Genomic DNA, 25,043 nt, shown 5'->3' with positions numbered 1-25,043 from the left:
TTCACAATTAAGATGAGCATCTGGATAGAAATGACTTGGAATGTATTAGACAGTACATGTAAAGAGAGAGAAGAAAACTTATTGCTTTGCAGAATATTTAATACAAGATATGCCAAAAGAGAAGAATAGAAACTTTAAATTGGTGATTATTTAGCAATATATGTTGATGACACATTGCTTTGTTCCCACGATCCGTATGGGTTGAAACTATCTACCGCAAGGCATACCAGTAATGGAGCAGAAGCATTCAACAGGCATTGTATAAACCTTTGTATGCATTTCATCCTTCAATGTTTGTCTTTTTAAACAATAAAGTGAAGTTACTAGCTAAATAGTGAAGTACCCATGCAGCAGCAATAAGACGAATGCACGTTTCAGAAGAGGAAACATTTGTTGTGTAAACTGCCAGTTCAAAGTCCAAATAAAGGAGGAGGGACGTAATTTTTCTTCTAATTGTCGCAATCGTAGGTTTTATTTTTGGCGCAAATGATATCATGTAATCTTAAAACAGGTGGCGCAAACGTAGCATTGGAGGAAAAAAGATGCGACACAAAAGGAAGCATTTTTGGCGCAAACAGATCTCTCCCATTTTAATCCTGTTATCTATAAAGATTTTGTTTATCCACATCTCTTAAGTGTAATGTCATAAAATGAAGAAAGACACATGTTTAGTATTTTAAATATTTTATTTCAACAAGAACAACTTATTTATTAAAATAAGAATTTAAAATGTGTATTTCACAATAAAACAAGGTCTAGCACCATAAATCAATTATGTTATGCATGAATAAAGCATATATTTACACATGTGTAAAGCTTAATAAAAAAGTTTATACAAATAAAATAGTATATTGGAATAAAAAAATCTATATACAATGCAATTACAACCTATTACAAGTTCTTGTTGTGACCTTCATTACCGAGAATCTACTGACCTTGACAACATTACTGAAATCTACCGGCCTTGACCTTCATTACTGAAAATCTAATGGCCTGAAATAAGAACCTTTTAGTATTCAATTCATTTGTCAGGCCAGACATTCAACTTTTTTCTAAACTATATCACAAAAATAAATTCTATATGTGAAGAAAAATAAATATTTACAATTACATGTACTGACCATTGATAAACATAGACAAAAATTCTGAAAGAACTAAAATATATTACGAGTACAGTTATTAGTCAAAATTTATATATACTCAATTTCCAAAACCATTTCACCCTCAAAATAAAGTTTACTGGTGGTATATATATTTCATTAGAAAAGATAAATACATGTTATATAAATAAACACTATAAGTAAAGAACTCTTGGTACTAAAAGCCATGTACCATATATGTATTTCAAGAAAAAATACATAAAATCTATTGGACACTGTGATGTTGTCTTAAGAAAATGTAAAAAATCCACATGAGGCTGTAGTATTGTCTTCATTTAGATCATTTTCTTATTGATACTTTCACAGTGTTTAAAAAGAATGTGTCCATAGTAAACGGATACCCCACTCGCACTATCTTTTCCGTGTTCAGTGGATCGTGAAATTGGGGTTAAAACTTTTTTTAGAAATTAAAATTAGAAAGATCATATCATAGGGAACATGGGTACTAAGTTTCAAGTGGATATGACTTCAACTTCATCAAAAACTTTAAACTGAACCGGGACGGACAGACGGAGGCACAGACCAGAAAACATAATGCCCCTCTACTATCGTAGGTGTGGCATAAAAAAATGATTGTCATATTGTCTATAAAAAAAATAAGTCCAACATGGACAGTGTCACTATTCTTCTAATGACTTCACAATATATAATATCATCCTAACCCTCCTGATAATTTGAACCTGTCCTTGACCCATTTGCCGTCTGTCAACTTGATATTCTTATTATAAGTGAATAAATAGAAAAAATACTAAAAAATGTATTTACAAATAAGTCAAATATACATAACATTAATTTCTTAATTCCAAAATAATTGTATTTTGAAAACAAACGATAATGCACAAAGTTTTCTAACTTTTTGTTTTTTTTACATATTGAGAGAAGCATAAATTAAACTGCATACAATCCTTTCCTTTAATATTGTTATAATGCTAATCTTGAGTTACAAATTTTCTGCTGTGTCGACAATTTTTTTTATGCTTGATTAAAAGGTATATCAAATATTTGACAAATCTGGGTTCATATGACACTCATTCACTGAAGTAAAGTACTTTAGAAATATTTATTACTGGTATTATTGCCATAACTGAATATTTGACAAGAACATTTAAAAAATTTTTTTTTTTTAAACCTATTATGTCACAATATTTTATGCAAATATAACAAAAATATTGAGATTTTTTTTTTTATGAATTTACAATACCGTTTTTCAGTGAAATAAAAATATTTTAAGCCTTTGATAGTAGTTAATCAAATATATTATAAGACGAATTCCAGATAGCATACTTTTGAGATGCAACCAGTTATCTTAAAGATGTCAGATAATAAAAGACAAACAGTTAAAGTTCAACATGTTAAAGAGTAAAGCACAAGTTCATCAAAAGAAAAAAATTCGGTAAGAACTTTCTTAGAAAAATACAATTTAAGATTACAATAGACATGCACCACATAAACATTCAGATAACAAGAAGTGATAAAAAAACATTAAAAAATTTAAACAGTATAGAAATTCATTCATTTTATAGCAATAATATCTTTAAGTGAAAGTATATTTTTTGTGACAATTTATATTTGCTATTCCTTTTCCTGGAAAACTAGATTGTTTATCATGTTTGCTAGTTTGCTTCTCAACAAGCTAAGTTCCACTAGGTGCAATAACGCTATATATCAAATGCCAGTTACTTGAATATTTTTTATGTGTTTTATCCATCTTTTCCTGCAGTATAAAATTTAACTTTCCGAAAGTATGAAAAGAAAATTCTTCATAGTATAGCTGTTCAGAAGAGAATAGATGTTTTAAATAATGAAATTTAACTCTTCCGTTATAAACACCAAATAAATGTTGTTATATGAACGTTTCAAATCAACCTTGTATTTTTAAGATACTGTATTAATGTTTTATGTATAAAATTATATTGTCCTAAAGTCTGCACCATAAACATTCTTTGGTTTCGGATTCCTGCAAGAGCTTTTGGCAAATCTATATCCTGAAAAAAATATTTATACATAATATAAAATTAAGATGCATATCTAAATAAACTACAGTCAGAGTATTTTAAAATTATTAACACAAATTCCCTGCAACAACTAATAAATTATTTCAGTTTAATCTTTCAGTTAAGCAGTGCTAGGCTTTCAAAATGTTGTAAATTAAAAAAAAAATCAAGAAAAAAATATCTCACCAATAGGCTTTGAACATTTTGACAAAATGCTGTGAACATATATTTAGTATATTATGAGCATGCAAGTCAGGAGGTGAAAATAGTGGTTGTCGTTTGTTTACTTGTTACACATTTGTTTTTTGTTCATATTTTGAACATAAATAAGACCGTTAGTTTTCTCGTTTTAATTGTTTTACACTGTCATTTAGGGGCCTTTTATAGCTGACTATGTGGTATGGGCTTTGCTCATTGTTGAAGGCCTTATGGTGACCTATAGTTGTTAATTTCTGTGTCATTTTTGTCTCTTGTGGAGAGCTGTCTCTTTGGCAATCCTACCACATCTTCTTTTTTTTTAAAGAAATTTCAGAAAAAGGTGTCAAAAGTCAAATATACCTTGGGAGAGGACAGTTGTTTTCTAGCCCGGCTCATCCTTTTTATTCCCAAAATTCCCCCTTTTTTATTTTCTATTATTTTGATAACACATGGATAATTGTAGCTCTTAAATGTATATTATGTACATTCATTACTATAAATTGCATATTTGTTTTTCGTTCATATTTTGTACATAGATAAGGCAGTTAGTTTTCTCCTTAGAATTTTTTTACGTTGTCATTTCAGGGCCTTTTATAGCTGACTATGGGGTATGGGCTTTGGTCATTGTTGAAGGCCGTACAGTGACCTACAGTTGTCAATTTCTGTGTCATTTTTGTCTCTTGTGGACAGCTGTCTCTTTGGCAGACATATACTACATCTTCTTTTATTGAAATCAATATTTTTTTGTAAAAGATTTAATGAATTTCAGAAAAGGTATCAAAAGTCATAGGTACTTTGGGACATGACAGTTGTTTTTCTAGCCAAGCTCCTCCTTTTTCCCCCAAAAATTCCCCTTTGGTTTCTTTTAATTTTAATAACACATGGATAATTTTAGCGCTTATCTGTATAGTATGTACATTCATGTGTATTTGTATTTTACTTTAATTTTCACTTTACTAATCGATCCACGGGCCAGCAGTCATTGATATATTATACAGACTCTCTCAAATAATAAACTCTGTGACCATTGTGGATAGTTAACTTGAAATGATATCAGATAGAAAATACTCTTTATTCCTAGTATATGTATGGTCAAAGTATAAAGAAAACGCAAACCGAAAGTCTAATCTGACTTAAAATTTCGTCCAATGACGATTTTTTCTCGTTTTTCTCCCAAAATAACTCAATCTGAATAATCATATGAATGGATGACAAATGCGACTATGCCATGTACCTGTAGGACATAGAGGCAAGATGATTAAATTTTGTGGAAAGAAGAGAAGCGACACACAAAATGAGGTCTTCTCGTTTAATAGTATAGATTTAGAATTATGACAGTTTTTCTCCATTCTGAAATACATTTTTTATTAATGAGATAGGAGAGATAATCATAACATTTTTTTCCTCCAAAATTCTGTTTTAACATACCTCAACATCTTGAGGCAAACTGAAGTAACAAAATGGAAACTATAACTTTTGCAATTTTTCCATTTATAAAGGGACATTACTCTAAAATGGTTAAAGTGACGCCACCAAAATTCAAACTTGATCTGTGTTTTGCGGTAATAAGCACTGTGTATAAGTTTCGTAACATTTGATCAAAGGCATACTCAAGTTAAAGAACGGAAACCATTATGTACAGACAGAAAAGGGTAAAACTTAATGCCCACTTCGCTACAGTGGAGGCATAAAAATTCAAAAATTGTTTGAAAACTTACATGATTATGTTCTAAGCACCACTTCATAACCTGTGTAAGTATGACCACACCCGTTCTCCCTACTCCAGCACTACAATGTACCACTATGGGGGATTTCTTACCACTACCCTCCTCACTTTCTGCCAATCTTTGGACAGAGTCAACTTCATCTAAGAATCCTGTAATAAAGACAAGAAAATTATATATTTTTTCTAATTATCTCCCCTGAATTTTACCTGTCAGCAAAACATTTGGTGACAATTGCTAAGAGGGTATATGTAGCAAATAACAACAGCATTGCTGTATGCAATGTTGTTTTTTTTAAATGGAATTCAAAGAAAACAAAAACATACATAACTTCAACAGAAAATGCTCATCTTATGGAATATATGTTGACATATTTTGCTTTAAAATAGCTGAGAATAGATAACCTCTGGTTGTTAACTTCTATTTTATTTTGTATTTAGTTGTCCCACTAGGAATCACACTACATCTTTTTATTTTTAAATTGAAACTTGATGCATGGACAGTAATTACAATGATTTCCCCCCTATTCTCAACCTAGTAACTGGGATTTGTATTCTATCTTTTTGTGTCAGTTACTTTATAGTTTCTAGTTAATTTTTAGTACTGTGGGACTAGGTATTTTGAATTCATGTCACAACCCATACATCTTCCCCACAAAAACATTTAACCACTAACATGAATAAGTTAGATAAACATGCAAGATCTGTCTCCCTTTACTTCACTTACCCAGAAATCCATACATATCGTCAGGACAACCATGATCTGGCCAATCAGTATACTGTAAATGCCATATCTGCCTTTCCTTTTTAGAATTCGTATGGACCACAGAAATTCTGTTTGTGATATAACACAAGGAATCATTGCAAAACAACAGGGTCACCTCAAACTGAAAAAAATAAAACAGCTCATTCATTATAAGTTTTGTTTTCAAATATTATTCAAACTTTTTCATGTACAATGTATTTATTTTAAAACCAACCCTTTAAAGTCATTTCAATTTTTTGTGTTACAGTAAAACCTGTATAAACTGGCCGGCTACGGGACTATGAAAAGGGCCGGTTTGGAGAGTGAGCCGGTTTATTCAGGTTTCTGTTTTGACCGGAAGTTAATGACTTGTGACGTGCGACATTTTGCATGTAGAAGTTCTCTTTGATTGTAAATTATATCTAGTAATTTAAAATACTTTCATTTCGTTTTTCATTGTTTGCATTTGCTTCATAATGCTCGCGTTGTTTGGATTGTAAGACAAGAATTTCGATTTACTCCCGTGATCAAAAATTTGAAATGTTGATTAAAGAGCCAGAATATTATCAAACGTAATTTCATCACTTTCGAAACGTTGTCGTACAGTGTACAATATCCATTGATTGTTGTCATCCGGGTGTTTTTCATTATCAAGGTCATTTCTTTAGGGGTTCACAACAGGGAACCCGGAATTTCGAAATCACGATATGAATTTCATTCTCCGCAATTTTAATTGTTTATTCAAGTTAAAACATAACTTCAATCCGAGATATATTCGCTGTGTCTTTAATATGGTTTAATTGACATGTTTATAATGTTTTAATAAATAATACAGTTCACTACTGTACGATTGTAGGTTCACAGTTTGACACCTGACTAATTGATTATCAAATATGTTTTGATTGCATATCGATCATCGGTATTAATAAGACAGTTTTGACAGGTAATAATTAATGTAATAAAGAGTATTTGGACTTCATAATTAGATTGGAATTCACCCAGGGTCTGGTTTACAAAGGGTATTTCAACAAAAACTTTGAATTAAAAAATATGGGACTTTCATTTTGGCCGGAATGGACAGGAAACCAGTTAATTCAGGGTCCGGTTTAATCAGGCTTGACTGTAGATTGTAAATGTTTCATGCAATATTAAATCCTAGAAAAAAAATCAGATTGACTGATCAAAACAACCATGCCAAATTAAATACTGTAAATTCAGAAATTATTGTGTGCATTTATTATTGTGATTTTGTCATTTGAGACTGAATTGCGATTTTATTTTTTACGATTTTGAGAAAAAAATGCTGTTTAAGATGGCTCGTGGGTAATAAAATTTCAGCAAAAAATTAAACCTTTTTTTTATTTCATTTTTCTTTTAAGTATATGATAAAGTTCATTTATAAAAAAATATAGCAAGATCCTATATTAGAAAAAAAAATTGATTTATACCCAGGAGCCCCCTTAATTCATATAAAATTTTTCAAAATGCAAGTTTAAATTATTACATTTACAACTCAGTCGCATTTTTCTAAATAATAAAAACCTTGCAATAATTTATGAATTTACAGTTGTTGAAAAAGTAAAGAACATTAGCAGTGGTTGAGACTAATCATGTCATAATTATAGTAATTGTCAGTCCAAGATACCCTTGATGATGAATAATATTTACAATGCTGTGCCCAAATTTAAAAAAAAAATGACTATAAAGCAAAGCCTACTAATATCTGTATACATGTCTATCATGGCGGGTTGTCTCATTGGCAATTATACGACATCTTCTTATTTTTATATAACCTTAAAAGTTTTAACTGTAAATCATATTTTATATTTAAATCAGTATTTGTAATCATAACTTACAGGTCCAAATGTAATTGTATGCTCTGGTCCAACTTCTTGTGGCCAGTAAGGAAAACATTTCTGTCTACCCATTTCCTGAAAAATTAAATATATTATTTTAATTTATGCAGAGGGCAGAACATTGATTTGGGAGTATAGATAATAGACTATAGTTATAGCGACCAGGCTGTTAAAGAATTGAATGCATTTAGAAGGAGGAGGGTTTTTTTTGGTTTTTTTTACCATTACCAGATTTTTTTCAGATTCCCATATCCCACTGTTTTATTAACAGCGCTAAGACATACATATTCTGCACATGCAATTTTTTTAATAAGTATAATTCATATAAAAGGTTTAAAAAATAATTCTCCACTGCATAAATGTGAAAATAAATCAGCATACCACCAAATCTGTCAGCATGGCTATAACATCAACTTCTTGTTCCCATATCAGCTGCCAGAAATCTATACATGTGTTGGGAAGTGGTGCTTGAGTGGCAATATACCACCAGACACGATCCCCAACTGAAAGCTGAAACATAACAAAAATTTGTTATTACTTGTGTGCAGAACTTTATGTAATGATATATGCAACAGAAATAACATGGTCAAAACAACTGACATTGGCAAAGTTTTTAAACACGAGTTGATCTGTCTTTGACTGCTACATTGGACAGAAAAAGTTATTTTAAAACTGACCTCTGATTGGTAAATTAAACATAACTTTATACAACTTGTATCTATAAGACTTGTTGCTTGCTTGTTTTATCCATTTTATGCATAACACATAAGAAGGATATACATTTCAGCATGAAAATTGTAATTTATTCACTGTAAGAAAGAATACTATTGTTTTGACCATCATATCATCACTTTTTTATGAAATTTTTCTTTTGATCTTACTGACTGACAATTTCCTTTCTCAGCAGAGTAGAGTGATATGAATAATGATCGCTAGAAACTAAGGGCGCATGTGCAGTTGTCAATGTTAACATGTTTTTACCTTTATATGAGAACCATTAACATATCCAGAGTGATTATCTTTCCTTGGAGCAAGTTTAACTCGGGATGCATCATAAGGTAGAACATCTTTGAAACGATTTCTTGGCCCATTTTCTGGAAGTTTGGCCACAGAACAATCATTGTTTGGATTTTTCTTAGGAATTTCCTCAAATTCTTTAAAAACTAAATTTTCAGATAATTTTGTTTCCAAAAGTTTTCTCTGTAAAAAAAACAGAATTCATTAACATTTAAATGGCATTTCCACATTAAACAAGTCTACAAATGAAGTTAATATGAGGGGCCTGATGGGGGGTTCTCATCACGATTCACGAGTTGATTTTTTTGTCAATCACGAGTCACAGAAAATAAATTTCCTTGATCACGGATCACGAAAATATAAAAAGAGTATCGCCAATCAATCTCGATAATAGAGATTCAGAAGCTGGTTGTTTGTGTTGTAGATTGGTGCAATTAAGCTACAATCAAATACATTACTGGCTCATTACTTGTTTACATGTTAAATTCTCCCATGTTCTAAATTAAATCGTTAAAAACAGTCACATTCTGACTTCTTTTATTGTATGATAATAATATTTCATAGAAATGTTTTACTGGCGTAAATACCACGGAACCACATCTGTGTTTTATCTTGAGACTAAACTAAGAGATTATAAAGTATATATATTTATTTTGTCAATAAAATTTACTGCTGAGCCTGATTGTTTTCTCACTCCTGCTGGTTGTCCCTTGAAGAAAAGTAAGACATTCTGGGGTGTCAATAACATTGTCCGTTTCTTCAGTGTAGTCCACATCTGATTCTGAATCATATTCAGAAACTTGATCGTAGTAGTTGCATTTTTGTACAAATTAAGTGGTAATGTGCCAGTGTTGTACATTGTCGTTTGCTGTCGTACTGATCTTTGTCGAACACGCATTTCTCGTTCCTGGGCCCACTCACGCATTTCTCGTTCCTGCGCCTTTCACAGCAGGGCTTTTGGTTTCAAGTGCTCCAAAGCACTCAGGGACGACAATAACATGTCATTTTCAGGAATAGGGTAATAAGAGGAGGGATGCGTAAAGTAGTAGGCAGCCCATAGGACACTCCTTTTTATTCCCTCATACACCGTATTGCTTAAGTTCCGGGCATGTTCTAACATAGTTGGTAATTGGCATTTGAAATGTCCAAGAGCATGTAAGTTTTCAACGTATACAGTGAGACAAGACAACATGTTAATGCGAATTGACGAGTTAATTGACGTTATTTGACTTTGCAAATAACTCAGTTCACCACATGTCTACGGACTTAAAAGTTTTCGATGATATGGTTACATCTGGCCCATTAAGTTTCCGTAATGAAAAAAAAATCACGAGAACGAAATATATGTCTCAATCACGAAGAACGAACATAAAATTCTAATGAAAACGATTCACGAACAATAGTTTCATCACGAATCACGAAAAATAAATCTGTAGAAAAACGGATCACGATAGCGAAAATGCGCCGATCACGAAGAACGTAAATAACCCATCAGCCCCCTCTAATATAGTTTAACCATAATTTAAATGTTCTATATATAGACTTGCATGCAGATTTTGGAAAACAATGAAATAAAAAATTCACAAAAATATAATTTTTGCTCATATCTCTCTAAATTGCTACCAATGATAGGAAAATATTTTTATACAGTGTCCTCTGAAAACAGCCTAGCTGGAACACTGATGAATACTTAAGGAAGCTGGCTTGGCATTTTTAGGAATTTTAATCAGATTTTCAGAAACCTCTGGTTTTATCCATTCTAATGCCTTAATAAACTTTGCCCAGTGACCCCCATTTTTCTTTTTATAAATCTTTTTAATGTATAATGATAAGCTGTCTGATAAAGACTTATAGAATTTTTATTATTTTTTAATAGTTTTTGAAAACTTAAACTTGTCAATGATAAAGCTATGAAAAGTCGAGAAAGACTTTTCCTGCCAAAATTTCAATGGCCAATATATCGAAAACAACCAGGTTGACCTCTATATTTTTTTTTTATCTCTTTGTATTTCTTTATTAATCCCCTATAATATAAACTAGTGTTTTGAACCTGAGAAACGAACTCCATTAATTTTGGAGGTTTGCCTAGGTGTACATACATGCTTAAAGAAATTTCTTATTTGTTGTTATATTTCTTGTTCTTGTTCACCTGTACCCTTGAAATCCAAGAAAATAAGTATTCAAGAAATAATTATGAATCAAATAAATATTACATTGCACGGTACTTAATGAGAAGTTTTAAATTATTTATTATGGCTTTTTTTATATTGCTTTATATTTTTTACTCAATACATGTAAGTAAACAAACCCTTTCATCCTTTGGTGCTCTACTTTCATCATTCATCAAAGCTAGAACCATTGGCCTTGACATTGACAAACCATTCATGGCAGCCATCTTTAATGGTCCCATTCTCAACTTAATAGTACCATCCTATATAAACAATACAAATTATTAATTTTATACAGATTACACAAAAACACACTTTATTGATTACCCAAGTATGACAGTGCCACTTAAAATACAATATTTATAAACAGCTATAATGGAGCAGGAGCTGCTTACTCTTATGAAGCACTCACAGTTTTAATGAGGTTTAATTGACATTTTAATTTGGTGTTTGGTTCTTTGTAAAAGTCATGCTTTCAATTTTGGTTTACAATAACGGTTTACTTTTATAAATTGTTATTTGGATGGAGAGTTGTCTCATTGGCACTCATACCACATCTTCCTATATCTATTTCTATTGAACACTTATGATTTTTTTCTTTTTTTTTTCAAAGACTTCCTCTATTAAGTTTTTTTTGGTAATGTGAACACTCAATTATTTCATTTTCAATAAAAATAAAATCTGACATCAATCTTTGGCCATCGGTTAACTAGTACATAATTAACTTTGATCAGATCTGTATGTATTTTTCACAATTATACGATGGGTAAATGTGAACTAACACTCAAGATATTCTTAACACAGACATATATGAAATAACATACACATTTCATTCATAGAATAACTTTTTATATAAATAAGGCCGTTAGTTTTTCTGTTTGAATTGTTTTAAATTGTCTTCTTGGGGCCTTCATACGGTCACCTATAGTTGTTAATGTCTGTGTCATTTTTGTCTCTTGTAAACAGTTGTCTCATTGGCAATCATAACACATCTTCTTTTTTAATATTTACCTTGTACAATTTTTGAGAGACTTAACACCATAAAATAAACTATAAATTACCTGATCAGAATCAGAATCTGTGTCTCTTTCAGCTTCCTGATCTGGTTCCAGCTGTGTGCTATCACTTTTAACCAGAGCGTCAACTGGATTCTCTAATCCTGCTGCTTTCTCTGATGTAACTTCAGGTATAACAGATGTATCAGAGGAACCAGTTGCAGAATTGTCAGCAGAACTCAATGAATTAGGATTAAACTGACCTGACCTATTTGCAATCATTAAACGACGGAAACTCTCTCTCCGTACCACAACCTCTTTTGACGTCGATGGAGGAGGTGCTTTGTTAGGGGCCACATATTTTATCTGGATGGGTGTGTCCTCAGCAGGTTTATTATGAGCATCTTCTATTTCACTGTCTGTCTCCTTCACATGAAATGTTGTTTCTGAATACTCACTAGAAGTGTCATCAGTTTCCACGTGACTGATTATTATTGGAGGTGGATTGGTAATCGGTTCACTTGATGGATTTATTTCTTCCACATTCTCTGTAGGAAAGTCATGATCTCTGATCTCTTCAATAGATTCTGCATCAGGGGGAGGTAATCCCATGTTTTTGCGAGAAATAAGATCGGGACTATCACTAACATTAGTTCTGATTGTCTGAACTGCCAGATCTGGTGTACTACTACTTGTCCTGGGATAAGGGGGTGGGGGTTTATATTGAAAAGGTAAAGGGTCATGGAATATATTTTCCGTAGGATATTCCTGTGGAAGCCCCGTTAGTTCTGGAGAACTGTATGTAGGTTGTATTATAAGATTACTAGTTCGTTCTCTATATTGCATGTAATTCTGTTTTTCCTCTTGAAACACATTTGCATATAATGTATTATTATTGTAGTTGTGTATTGTCTCACTATTTACATAATCACTTTCTTGCCGACTATAATTAGAAACATCAGACCCAATGTCAGGGTGACTGTAAGTTATATTTTCCTGAGGGGCAGAATACATTTGTGAGTTAGATATATTTCCTTTCTGTTGTTGAACGCGGTGTCTCATGACTTGATCATAGCTAGGACTTGGCCTATAAGCTGGTAACATTGCCTGTCGTGGATCAGGCTGTGTGGGACTGTTCTGAGATTCTGCACTATTGTATTTACGGCTGCCAGTCTCTAAACTTTGCTGTGATTGTCTGAAAAAATCCTCTGCTGATGTCGTTGTTGATTGGGACAATTCTGTAAAAAAATAATAAGAATTTTTAAAGCCTTTAATATGCCAAAGTATAACATAAATTATTTACTAATCGATGGCTACTAAATGTCAAGCAGAAAATATAACATACATATTCAAGACAATTATAAAACAAATTTTATATCCTAAAATGTTTTTGATTGACAGGCTGAAGTTTTGTTTAATAAGTATTCTTATGCAAAATTGTTTGTAACATTCATTTTGATTGGATAAAATTACCAATTTACATGGCATCAATTTACAATTAATGCTATAAAAATGTACGTGCAAGCACAGACAATGTATGACAGATTTTAAATGAATGACTTGATGTTTGTTTTCTGTTATTTTTATAAGAATGCCAATAACAATATTGTGTTTTAAGGCATCAATTGGTGATTTGATGGTTGCAAATACCCATTTACGGTCTCCACTAACATGTCGTCATTAAACTTAATTTGCCACCATCAAATCATCACTGATGTCATATGAGCTTAAATACAATAGTTATCTCTTAAAGTCACAAGGTAAAAGTCAGCTTGAAGTATGATACACTCCTCATGTAAATTATATCATATTTCATGCAAACCAACTTTAGCTCTTAATGCAGGATGCTTGACAGAGAAGAAGTGATGAACTATTTTAAAATTATACCCAATCATGACCTATAGGCAAACATGCTACAGTAATAACACTTGCTAACATTTGGAATCATAAAGCAATAAGTTTAAAAACATCTAATAAATTGGTGACAAAATTCTTCTTCCTTAAACTAATCATACACGTCATATTCAATGTACCACTTTGAGTACTTCAGTAATTAATTTCTGTATGAAAATTGTTCTGATGAAGACTGCCTTGCAGGTGAAACATGTAGACCATAGCAAATAAATTTGCAGACCATTTGAAATTGAAGTGTTGTTGTCAATTTGGAGTTTTAATTATACATGTATACAATAATTATCATATTATTTTAATAGTCGGACCTCTGACAGTCAACATACCTTGATCAAATCTTTGGTCCTGTGATTGATAAGAAAGCTGTGAATAGGTTAATGAAGTCTGTGATTGGGTCTGCAATGAAAATGTCAGATTTTCATACAAACAATATAGAGAAAATTGGTATTACATGAGTAAACAAAATACCAATGTCCTTTAAGTTATCAATTATTACACATTTGTAAATAACATATTTATTAAACTAAGTCCAACACAGTGATTGCAACAAAATATTAATTTCTTCTCCCACCATTCCTATTTCCTGTAACAACTGTAAGAAAATAAGGAGATATAGTAATATGGCTAATAACTTAACTGTAAAATGTAGTTAGCAAACTGTTAGCGATTTGAAAGTGTCTGTTTTTAAAAATATGCACCTTAAATAATTTCAATAGATAGAGGAAAAAGTTAAAAATATGGTCAAAATTATATAAATATTATTTATAATAAATGTAACACAAATCTTACCAGAGGGTCCATTGGAGGTAAATCTCTGAAAAAGATAATAAGGAAAACATAAAATTGACCATAATTTATAATTAGGATCACTGAAAAACTGAAGAAAAAAAATCTCAAATCAGAAAACAAGTGTTTAAGTACTTTTGATTTAAAAGGAATAATCAGAGAATTTTCCTTATTGAATTTTTTTTCCACCTTATGTACCTTTGTTCTCCCTGTACACATTGGTTTTACACACTTTATATAGTATCTTAAACTGTTGGATTATTTCCCCTTCCTAAAAATTATAAATTTTCTTTTAATGTTGACATTTTGTTTTAAAATAGATAACCTGCAATCCTCTACATTTGATCATTTCCATTATATAATCCCCCCTGAAACTAAAATTAAAAAAATCTGAAACTAACTTTGTTGGTACATTTAATGCTAGTAGGTTCAAAATCTAGATGTAATAAGTATCTGACCGCTTATAATGAATCATATTTATTCAACTTTCTTAGGATCCAATTATTTTTTTGAATTTAAAAATACTATGCAAGCATCTAATTCAATAACCAGTATGAAATATAAACTACTAGAAAATTAAAGTTAGATAAATGGTACAACAACATATGAATGTTAACATTCCCTATGGATATAAATGAATATTTCTGTTTAATATGATTAAATTTGATTTGTATCTGACTTCACCAAACCTATCAGTTTAGCAATTGCATGACAAGCTAAATATTAATATATTTTCCCTGTTGAGAGATACAGATTAAACAAGAGCGCAAATGTTGAAATGTCTGGTATGCTTAATCTATGATTATGGAATAATGTGTTGACAAGTCTTTAAGATTAGGATTTGAAGATCTCATACCATGCAGAACAAACATCTATTTTTACTTATTACCTCCCCTTGAGTTGAACTATAACATTGGAGAAAACAGTTTCAGAAAGAATATGCATGGAAGGAATATAAAAGAAGAAATAAGTTTTTAACATTATGTAGCAGTTATAAGTAAATTTAGGGTTTAATAATATGTATGAAGATTAAAGTAGATGTTAGACTGGTAAATCAGAGATATATAAACATGTTTATATGTATGTGAAAGACTCAAGTCTTTTGAAGAAAGGCATTATCATTTTCTTTAGAATAGAGCTACAGAAAGTTGTATTTAAAATGCTGTTGTAAGGATACAGAAAAATCAAAATGTAGGTTTCTTTGGAAATAAACACAAAGCTAAGTAATTTTTGGAAGGGTAAAAGTGTAAGGGTGCATGTATAGTTTCCTTGAACTAACTTAATAAACCTAAACTTCTTGAATACTGGTCTTGAATTTTTACACAAACATTAGTTATAAAAATTCTGCAAGATTTTACCAACATTGAAAAGACTAAGTGACAAATATAATGCCCTTATAATCTAAATTTTAATCTAGCTCTGACTTTTCAAATAATAAAATATAAAATAGAAGCTGTCCCTTTATACTGAGTGAAAAAAATAATTTCAAACACAAACAAAATATTCTTCTCTATGGTACCTATCCCCCACCATTTAAAAAACTAAGTGTTGAAATACTAGTGTTCCATAGTAAAGGAGGTCTTATTACTAGTATGTATATAAAGCCAGATGATGATATAGATGTTAGTCTTGTCACCTGTTGAATCATGCGTGAAATATGCTTACGATATATACATGTTGCTCGTCTCTGGAAATTCGTTCAAATCTACAACACTTGAACTGCAATCAAAAACCATGCACAAGCAGTGAATAGGTGTTTTGAAAACTCAGCAAATAATTAATAGAGAAAAAAAAATTTTGTTGTTCAATTTTGAAGTAAAGCTGTTTGAATTGTAGTTTGTAAGTTATTTTCAAATTAAAATCATTGTTATAATAATATTTTTTTGACAAAAAATAGACTTTCATTACAGGTTGATAATTTCATAATAAAAGCCTTATCACAAGCTGATACTTATTTCAAAAATAAATTTGCAAATTTGTACATTTTGCTAAGAATGCTTTTTCCTCGATATACAACCGCCCTAATTTTTTTAATCAATTTTACTTGTTTAAAAGGAGGCTGTATAAAGAGGATATACCAAATACAAAAAATTGCACACAAAAATAAAAATTGAAAAAAATAAGCTGTGAATAGAAGATATTGTTATTACTTGCAAAATAAAAATAAAATACTAGCCATGGACCAGGTTTCAATATTTGACATTGTGGATTGTAAACACTCAAAAATGTAGATTTTTTAACATAAACATAGAACTTTTGCAATAAAGTTACGATCTGTATTGACAGTGTTACATTTGCATGTATTTTCTTTTTAATTTTCTTGCTAATTTTAATAACATCCATTCATTCTGTTCACTATATTGATGTGTAGTGAACAAAATATTTCTTAATTGCAAATGAAGATTTTTTTTTAGTGCAAATGCATGTCTCCAATTGAAAATTCAGGTGGGGTGAGCTAAAGCCAATCAAAATGTGGGAGGAGCTAAAGCCAACCAAAATGTGGGAGGAGCTAAAGCCAATCAAAACATGGGAGGAGCTTCAGTCAATCAAACTTCTATTACCTTGGTGTTGTTTTATTCATCCTGTAAAACTTTTGTTGTAACAAACCAAATCTTCTCACATATTTTGCTGTATCACTATCTTCCTGTAAAAAATTGAAAGCAAACAAAATCTTAGTATTTCTTCCATTCATTGAAATTATAGAGTTTTGAGAATTTAAGGGGCCAGCTGAAGGACGCCTCCAGCAAGGCTTCCAAAACGGTCATATATTCCGGTCATTTGTCTAATGTCCGTTCAAAGTCAGGCTGGGCAAAGCATGAAACGGTCATATACTTTTTAGTTTTCAAGACTTTTTAGGTCATTTAAATATAATTCACGATCTTTTTGACCCAAACTTTTGCTTTAAAAGCCCCACATTTCCGGTCATAACAGTGACATGATGATTAATTACTATCAAAACAACCCCAACTTCAATACTTTCTAATTTTAATCAAGGCAAATTAGTTGTTGGACAGCTAAAAACTACCTGTTCAGGTGACAGGTAAACTATAATTTTCAGTACAGTACTGGACATCGTATTTAAATTAATGGGTCTATTCACAATTATTTTCGTACATTTCAGCGATTTGTATCTAATTGATTTAGTCCAAAAGATTAAGTTATAATAAATTCATTTATAAACATGATTTGATGAAGCATTTAAAAAGGTTTTAAATGAAAAATCATCAGAACTACATTGCATCAACAAGTACACGTGTGCGCATGTGCACAGTTGGGAAATTTAGGGAAATTTAACTATGCATCCTACATTTCTTCAAAAATGCTAAAATTATCATTGATACCTGTATCTACCGTTCATTTCAAGTATTTTGTTGAAGAAATAACGTGGAAAGAGCTTCTTAACTCAGTCGTGCTTTGTAAACGTACACAGATTTTACGTATCCGATTTTGGTCCATGTTTTACCATTGACAAGTCAACATCCGGTTTGGGAAAATGTGACTTTAAAAACTAAATAAAGTTTTTGACAATGTCATTTTGCACAAATAAAGAGCCCAAAGCAGATATGAGCACGCTGATGTGTACACTTTGAATGATGCACTGCCAATTTTAACAGTTTAACATCGAATTCATATTAAAGTAAAGTTTAATATCATTTTTTTTTAATCTAGACTAATGTCAATCATTGGGATGGCCATCTGATTACCATAATTGCCTTGTGTGACGTAGTCTTAGATATTAAAATCGGGATCATAAATAGAATGTCCGGCTGGCTCAAAAATTTTTTGGAAGCCTTGGCCTCCAGGTGAGGGAATTTCTAATTACATTGAAGACCTGTTGGTGACCTTCTGCTGTTGTTTTTTCTATGGTCAGGTTGTTGTCTCTTTGATACATTTCCCATTTCCATTCTCAATTTTATTGAGTATATTAAATTAAATGTTGAAATAAGTGTATTTTTTTATATTTAAGTTTTTCTTTCTTTGTTCAAGGCATTACTAGTGATATTAAAAATATGGTACTTATTATACTAAGATAAATAATGATTAGACTAAAATAAGTATCCTATGAGTTATAACTGAATAATTATATAACACAAAATCTTAAGAATTATGATATTACCATGTGGTACTGAGATGAACTTTTGGATGTGTCTATTTCTAACGTTTTCTTACTCTGGTTTAGACGAGCTATTTCATTCCACCTGAAATAGTAAACAGAATTACTATAATTAAATAATGCATGAATAGTAGGAAATATGTGAAGCATACATCAATGAAATAGCAACCAGACTACACAATCAAAGTACTTGTGAGCACTGAAGGTTTTTTTTATTTTGGTATGTGAACTTAAAATTGTATTTCGCAGTGAATCACGTTATATATTTGGAATTGGATTTATCTTCCTTTGTTTTACCATTGAACTTATTTTTATATCTGACAGATAGATGGAAAACTTCATGGAAATTCTACATAAAATTATTTTTTTGGTGGTCTTGTGGTAGTGTGTTTGCCTGGAGTGCTGGAGGTTGTTGGTTTGAACACAGACCGTGTCAAACCAAAGACTTTAAAATTGATATTTGCTGCTTTCCACTAAGCATGCAGCACTAATGAGTTCAAGCAAAGACTAGTCTGCTAAGAGTCATAATAATCTGGCCACATAAGGTGATATGTCTTCTTGCAGACTGTGAACTAGCATATAAAACTTCCAGCTCAGTGTATAGGTCTAGTACAAAGCAGGATTAATATTCATATAACATATGCATATTAATTTGCCACTGGAAGTTAAGGGCATACGATACAGTTTTGATCCTGTATTTACAAGTTGATGAAAATTTGCATATAGGCTATTTTTTACCTGATCAAATCAAATATGTGATAAAAAATATACATTCATGTGCTACTTTTTGAGTAAAATGAGGTCGAAATTTGGTATCATTGCTCAAAATTAGGATTTGTAGCCGTATATTTTTCTTTTCAAAAGAAAGGCATAACTTTTGTGTTTTAAAAGATAAACACAAATTGTATTTTGTTAAATACATCTATAATACTAAAATTACGAGGTCCAATTTGTCAGCCGTCATCACGTAAAAACGACGAATCAAAGAATTCAACTTTATATATAACTAATATAGTACAAAGGTGTAGATTAAAAATTACACCACTCCAGGCCGTTTCGTTTTCCACGTAATTAATATTGCCAATAATTAAGAAGTTCCGGGTCGAGTCCGATACCGATTCCAATATAATATTCATCTGTTACCTATTACCTTATATGTACGTTCCGCATTTGACAGGCGCACCACCAAACGGTGTATTCAGGATATGCTATATACACGGGTCATAATCATAGGGTTGACACTACTAAATTGTCAAATTGTTACCTATTGTAGTATTTTAATCAGTAAGACTTTATAAGACAACAATACGAATACTAAAAATAAGGCGTATATGTACAGTTTTCAATTTGTTAGCGGGCATGACGTAAAACAGCGAATCAAAGAATTCAACTTTATTTATAACTTATATAGGACAATGCTGTTGATTAAAAAAATACTCCATCCCAGGACCTTTTGTTTTCTAAATAATTAATATTACCAATAATTGATAAGTTCCAGTTAGACGGGTTCAAACAGAAAGATTTGAAAGCAGAGAAAACTGTGATAACTATCTTATAATCGGCTTGACTTTATCAGATGACAATGCTAATAGAAAAATAAGTCTTGCGCATAGTTATATACTTTAATTCAGTCACGATATCACGGGTGTGTTCTAGTGTAGTTTGTAATTTCTCTATTTTATAAGTAACTCAAAAAAATTATACATTTTTAATTAGAATAACTCATATTTATCAAATGATCATGAATGTAGGAAAAAACATCATTTTTTGCTGTATATTTATCAAATTAAAAAAAATTGCACTATTTACGTTTTCATGAAAATTGGCACACATAATCTTCTGGCGTAATCAAACCAAATGGCATATTAAAAAATAGGGTCCATGAACTCGTTTTTAAGTTAAATGAGTTTGAATGATAAAAATCAGTCAAAAACTGCATCTTTTCTCAATAAGTCATAGTTTGACGTCGCGAAAATAACAATTTACGTTAGCAACATCATTACCTCCCCTGTAACTGTATCGTATGCCCTTAAGCAGCCATCCATCATCAGCAATGATAGGAGATCTTTTACCAAACAAATCACTGATAAAAAGTAACAATTTATAGGGAATCTTACCTGAAAAATACCGTAGCCTCTCCATGGAGATAACGAGCAAACATTCCCTGATAAAATGTTCCTAGATACAGTTCTCTCCCTTTCTCATCCTGCAATAGATACAGCAAAACATACTATACATAGGAACTTGCCATTTGACTTCCTGTTTACATATACATGTACATGTATGTTTCTTAGAGTTTTGTTGGACATTTTCTTTCTTTTTCAAGGCAATTACTTACATAACTTCAATAAATAGAAGAACAAGCTAAAGTGCAAATTTCCCTGTGTCAAATCAGTAGGTCACCCATGATACAATCAGTACATGCACAGATCAGCAAAAAACCCACACAAAATAGGAACAGTGCTTTTATTGCTGTTCTCCATATCCTAATTGTAATTACCTTAGCAGCATAGTAATCCATTCCATACCCATCCATCATTTGTATATCCTTGATGTAATTGATTTCAGCTTTAACATGATGTACACCATGTAAACTTATGTAACAATTCAAGGCTTCGTGCATCATTTCTGTAACTGTGGTCTCATCTTTACACATGGTCTGTTAAAAATAAACTTTTATTTAGTATGAAAATGAGGAGATGAGGTATGATTACCTATGAGACAACTATCTCTCAAATTTCAAATAAAGTGGACGCAAGCAATTAAAGGCATCCGCATGGCCTTCAAAAATGAGAAAACACATGCTGTATTATCGGCTACAAAAGGCCTTGATAAAACTGCAGAAGAGGTCAAAGAAGCAATTTATTTTAAATTTAATTAAATTTGAAATCAAAGAATCAACTGTGAAATTTTTTTGAACTGTTGAAACTGTAAACTCAGAAATTAATACGAGGTTTTTATTATTGTGAAAAATGCGACTGAGGTGTAAACACAATAATTTAAACTCGCATTTTGAATTATTTATATGAATTTAACATGTTTAACAGGATTTTTCTCAAAACCTTAAAAATTAAAATCGCATTTACCTGTTAGTCTAAAATGAAAAAATCGCAAATAATAAATGCACACAATAATTTCTGAATTTACAGTACTGTATAATGCATTGAGAATAAAATTGTCTATTTTTCTTATGGACAAGAGATAACCAAATACATGTTTCTCTCTTTATAAAGATATTCACTAGAAACAGGAAAATCAAAATAAAATACAATATCCTAAGGATTTTACCTAAAAAATATGACAGTGCAGATATTTGTGACTTTGAATAGTAGTTACACAAAAATTACCTTAGGAAATAAAGCGTTATCTTTGAAGTAATCTTGAGCATTCTTATCTTCTTGGTAGTCATCAAACTCAGCTGGAAAGATAAAAATATAACATAATAGGTAAAAATAAGAATGAACAACCTGTGCCACCTCATGCCATACATTTATTCAAACAAGCACTGGCTTTATAGTTGTAGAACATAGAACTTCAATTCTGGTTAAAATCAATTCATGTTATGTCTCTTTTTCAATGCATTGTATTTTTTATACATATTTGAAAAGTTTTGAGTCAACCTGATGGAATAATCCTATAAATTTCAGAAGAAAAAATCTTCAAGAAAAATAACTTGTTAGTCAAGATCATTTCATATATGTCATCTATATTTACATGTATTGAAAGCTTATTTGAAGTACATGTACCTAAAAGACCAAAAAAAATGTTTTACTATACATCATATTAGGATTTATAAGATAACACATCTTCAAATGACCTTTACCTTGTAAACTAAGAGCTGAGAGACGAACAGCCTGATCTACAGACAATGGAATTCTTCCATCTACAATATCATAAAGTAAACTTTACCTTGTAAACTAAGAGCTGAGAGACGAACAGCCTGATCTACAGACAATGGAATTCTACCATCTACAATATCATGAAGTAAACTTTACCTTGTAAACTAAGAGCTGAGAGACAAACAGCCTGATCTACAGACAATGGAATTCTACCATCTACAATATCATGAAGTAAACTTTACCTTGTAAACTAAGAGCTGAGAGACGAACAGCCTGATCTACAGATAATGGAATTCTACCATCTACAATATCATTCTTCAGTTGGAGGAAATATTGAAATCTACAATGTAAAAATGCACAGAGACTTTTAATACTTTTGTTCTTATAATAACATGTATGATAATTTTAGGGCCCTTTATAGCTTGTTGTTCGGTGTAACCCAATGCTGCATGTTGAAGGCTGTGCTTTGACTTATAATGGTTTACTTTTTCAAATTGTAACTTGGAAGGAGTTGTCTCACCTTGTAAACTAAGAGCTGGTGTGAGAGAAAGCCTGTGATTCAGTGGTGGTTGTGTGTTGCTGTGGTACACATTTGTTTTTCATTCTTTTTTTTGTACTTTAATTAGGCTGTTAGGTTTCTCGTTTGAATTGTTTTACATTTGTGATTTCAGGGCCTTTAATGCTGACAATGCTGGTTGGGCTTTGCTCATTGTTGAAGGCTGTACATTGACCTATAGCTGTTAATTTATGTGTCATTTGATCTCTTGTGGAGAGTTGTCTCATTTGCAATCACACCACATCTTCTTTTGTCATATAACACTAAACAATTTTAATTTAGTTTTTTTGCCTTAAATAAAAATTCATATTAATGTTTACCTTGCTACTTCATCTGCTAGTTTATGAGCTCCAGGTATATAAAACATAACCCCAAAGTATAACCTCGGTGAATTGGAGGCTTGAGCATGTTTGTCTAACTGTTTCTTCAGTGGTTTATCCAACTCGATCCAGTGAAACTGTAATTTTTTAGTCACATAGCGTAATCCAAAATACTGAGTCTGGAAAACATATAAATATTTTGAATAAGCATGAAAAGTAATACATTGTATATTATGTAACAATTCAATATTTCACATTACAATGCCCTTAATAGTGTATTTGTTGTTAGCATTATCATATGTATTCATTTATATAAAAGTAAAACTTTGCTGCATGCTAAAGACCTTAATGCAAATTTCAGATGAGAATATCAACAAACCTATTGTTCCTTTGTTATTGTATTTTTCACACATATATAGTGATTTTTTGTTTCATGAATTGATGCACTATATGCTTTCTGTTTAGCTTAAAACAGAAAATACTGCCATTTAACTTTTTGAAGTAAAAGTCAGATATTAAAATAGCATTAAATTTCCATAAAGGCTTGGGTATTTCTTAGTATGTTAGGATACATGCTGTTGTATATTACATGTATTATATCTGCTATTACTACAGATCTTATTATAGGAAAAGAAAATCTAAATTTAGCAATGGCAAATGTTTGAACAATTTTTTAAATCACAGTAACAAAAGGAAGCATTATTTTTTTAATGTTACATTTTTTCCAAATAAATGATAAATTTCAAGGTCCACTTCCTTTGTTAAATATACTGTAAATTCTTAACAATTAATTCAGAAATGACATTTTTATTGTAAACAAATATTAAAAAAAACTTCATTTACAATCCTATTGATATATTTGTATGTCTTTTGTTACATGTATGTTGAACATATTTTTTGTGTCATTCATATATTGCCAATTATGATAAAAACATAATGTACAGTTGTCTTTTTAATCTCATCTATATTTACACATAATCTTTTTTTTTAATCTCATCTATATTTACACATAAACTTCTTTGTCTGAATTATTTACAGATAAAGATACGATCAGATAATTCTGATAAGACAATCATGTTAGACAAATATGTGGTAAATATTTAAAACAGAGATTTAAAATCAATCAAAGGTAATAAAAAATGTAACAAAGGGCTGTTGAAGTCATCAATAAAACAACAAACAAATGATTCAATCATGAATAATAAAATTTAGTCTTTTTTTAAAATGTTACATACGTGACATACATGTATAACACTGACCACGCATACATGTAATAAATTTTAAAAAAAAACATGCAATAAAAAAAATAATAGATCTTTGTTAATGATTAGACTAAAAACAGCATAATTCATCAAAACCATGATAAAATCTTTTTTATAACAAATATTTTGTAGACACAGTTTATAGTGTACATGTGTCAGAATTAAAAAAAAAAAAAGTTTGGTCACAAAAAAAATCTAAATATCTCTTCACCAAAGAATATTCAACAGAATGATACATTTAAATCTTTGTCATTAAGATCTTCCCCAAATTGTTTACATGGTAAAATCCCTACTTTACTAACATGACTAAATAGATGTAGGAAAATGTGGTATGTGTGCCAATGAGACAACTGAAATCTCCATCCAAATAACAATTTATAAAAGTAAACCATTACACTA

At 30.8% G+C, this 25,043-nt stretch overlaps 1 protein-coding gene across 2 annotated transcripts in view; it reads right to left on the bottom strand.

The window, feature by feature from the left end:
- Positions 1-667: 667 nt before the first annotated feature.
- Positions 668-25,043, bottom strand: part of LOC134710177 (tyrosine-protein phosphatase non-receptor type 14-like) — a 28,257-nt gene continuing 3,881 nt past the window's right edge. The window contains exons 3-20 of one of the 2 annotated variants that reach the window (XM_063570400.1): positions 23,383-23,561; positions 22,749-22,846; positions 22,015-22,085; positions 21,168-21,326; positions 20,785-20,873; positions 18,671-18,752; positions 17,115-17,197; positions 16,219-16,272; positions 14,557-14,581; positions 14,094-14,163; positions 11,923-13,094; positions 11,002-11,124; positions 8,658-8,876; positions 8,058-8,186; positions 7,677-7,751; positions 5,803-5,962; positions 5,071-5,228; positions 668-3,145 (exon numbers count right to left, since the gene is read on the bottom strand). In XM_063570400.1, coding sequence (XP_063426470.1) covers positions 3,017-3,145; positions 5,071-5,228; positions 5,803-5,962; positions 7,677-7,751; positions 8,058-8,186; positions 8,658-8,876; positions 11,002-11,124; positions 11,923-13,094; positions 14,094-14,163; positions 14,557-14,581; positions 16,219-16,272; positions 17,115-17,197; positions 18,671-18,752; positions 20,785-20,873; positions 21,168-21,326; positions 22,015-22,085; positions 22,749-22,846; positions 23,383-23,561 — 3,075 coding nt within the window. In that variant the 3' untranslated portion in view covers positions 668-3,016. The remainder of the gene's footprint in view (positions 3,146-5,070; positions 5,229-5,802; positions 5,963-7,676; positions 7,752-8,057; positions 8,187-8,657; positions 8,877-11,001; positions 11,125-11,922; positions 13,095-14,093; positions 14,164-14,556; positions 14,582-16,218; positions 16,273-17,114; positions 17,198-18,670; positions 18,753-20,784; positions 20,874-21,167; positions 21,327-22,014; positions 22,086-22,748; positions 22,847-23,382; positions 23,562-25,043) is intronic. The other variant, XM_063570401.1, reaches the window with a different exon arrangement.

The sequence above is a fragment of the Mytilus trossulus genome, chromosome 3 (genome assembly GCF_036588685.1).
Source record: "Mytilus trossulus isolate FHL-02 chromosome 3, PNRI_Mtr1.1.1.hap1, whole genome shotgun sequence".
NCBI lineage: Eukaryota > Metazoa > Mollusca > Bivalvia > Mytilida > Mytilidae > Mytilus > Mytilus trossulus.
The sequence above is the reverse complement of the archived record's forward strand: the minus strand, read 5'-3'. Positions and strand labels throughout refer to the sequence as shown.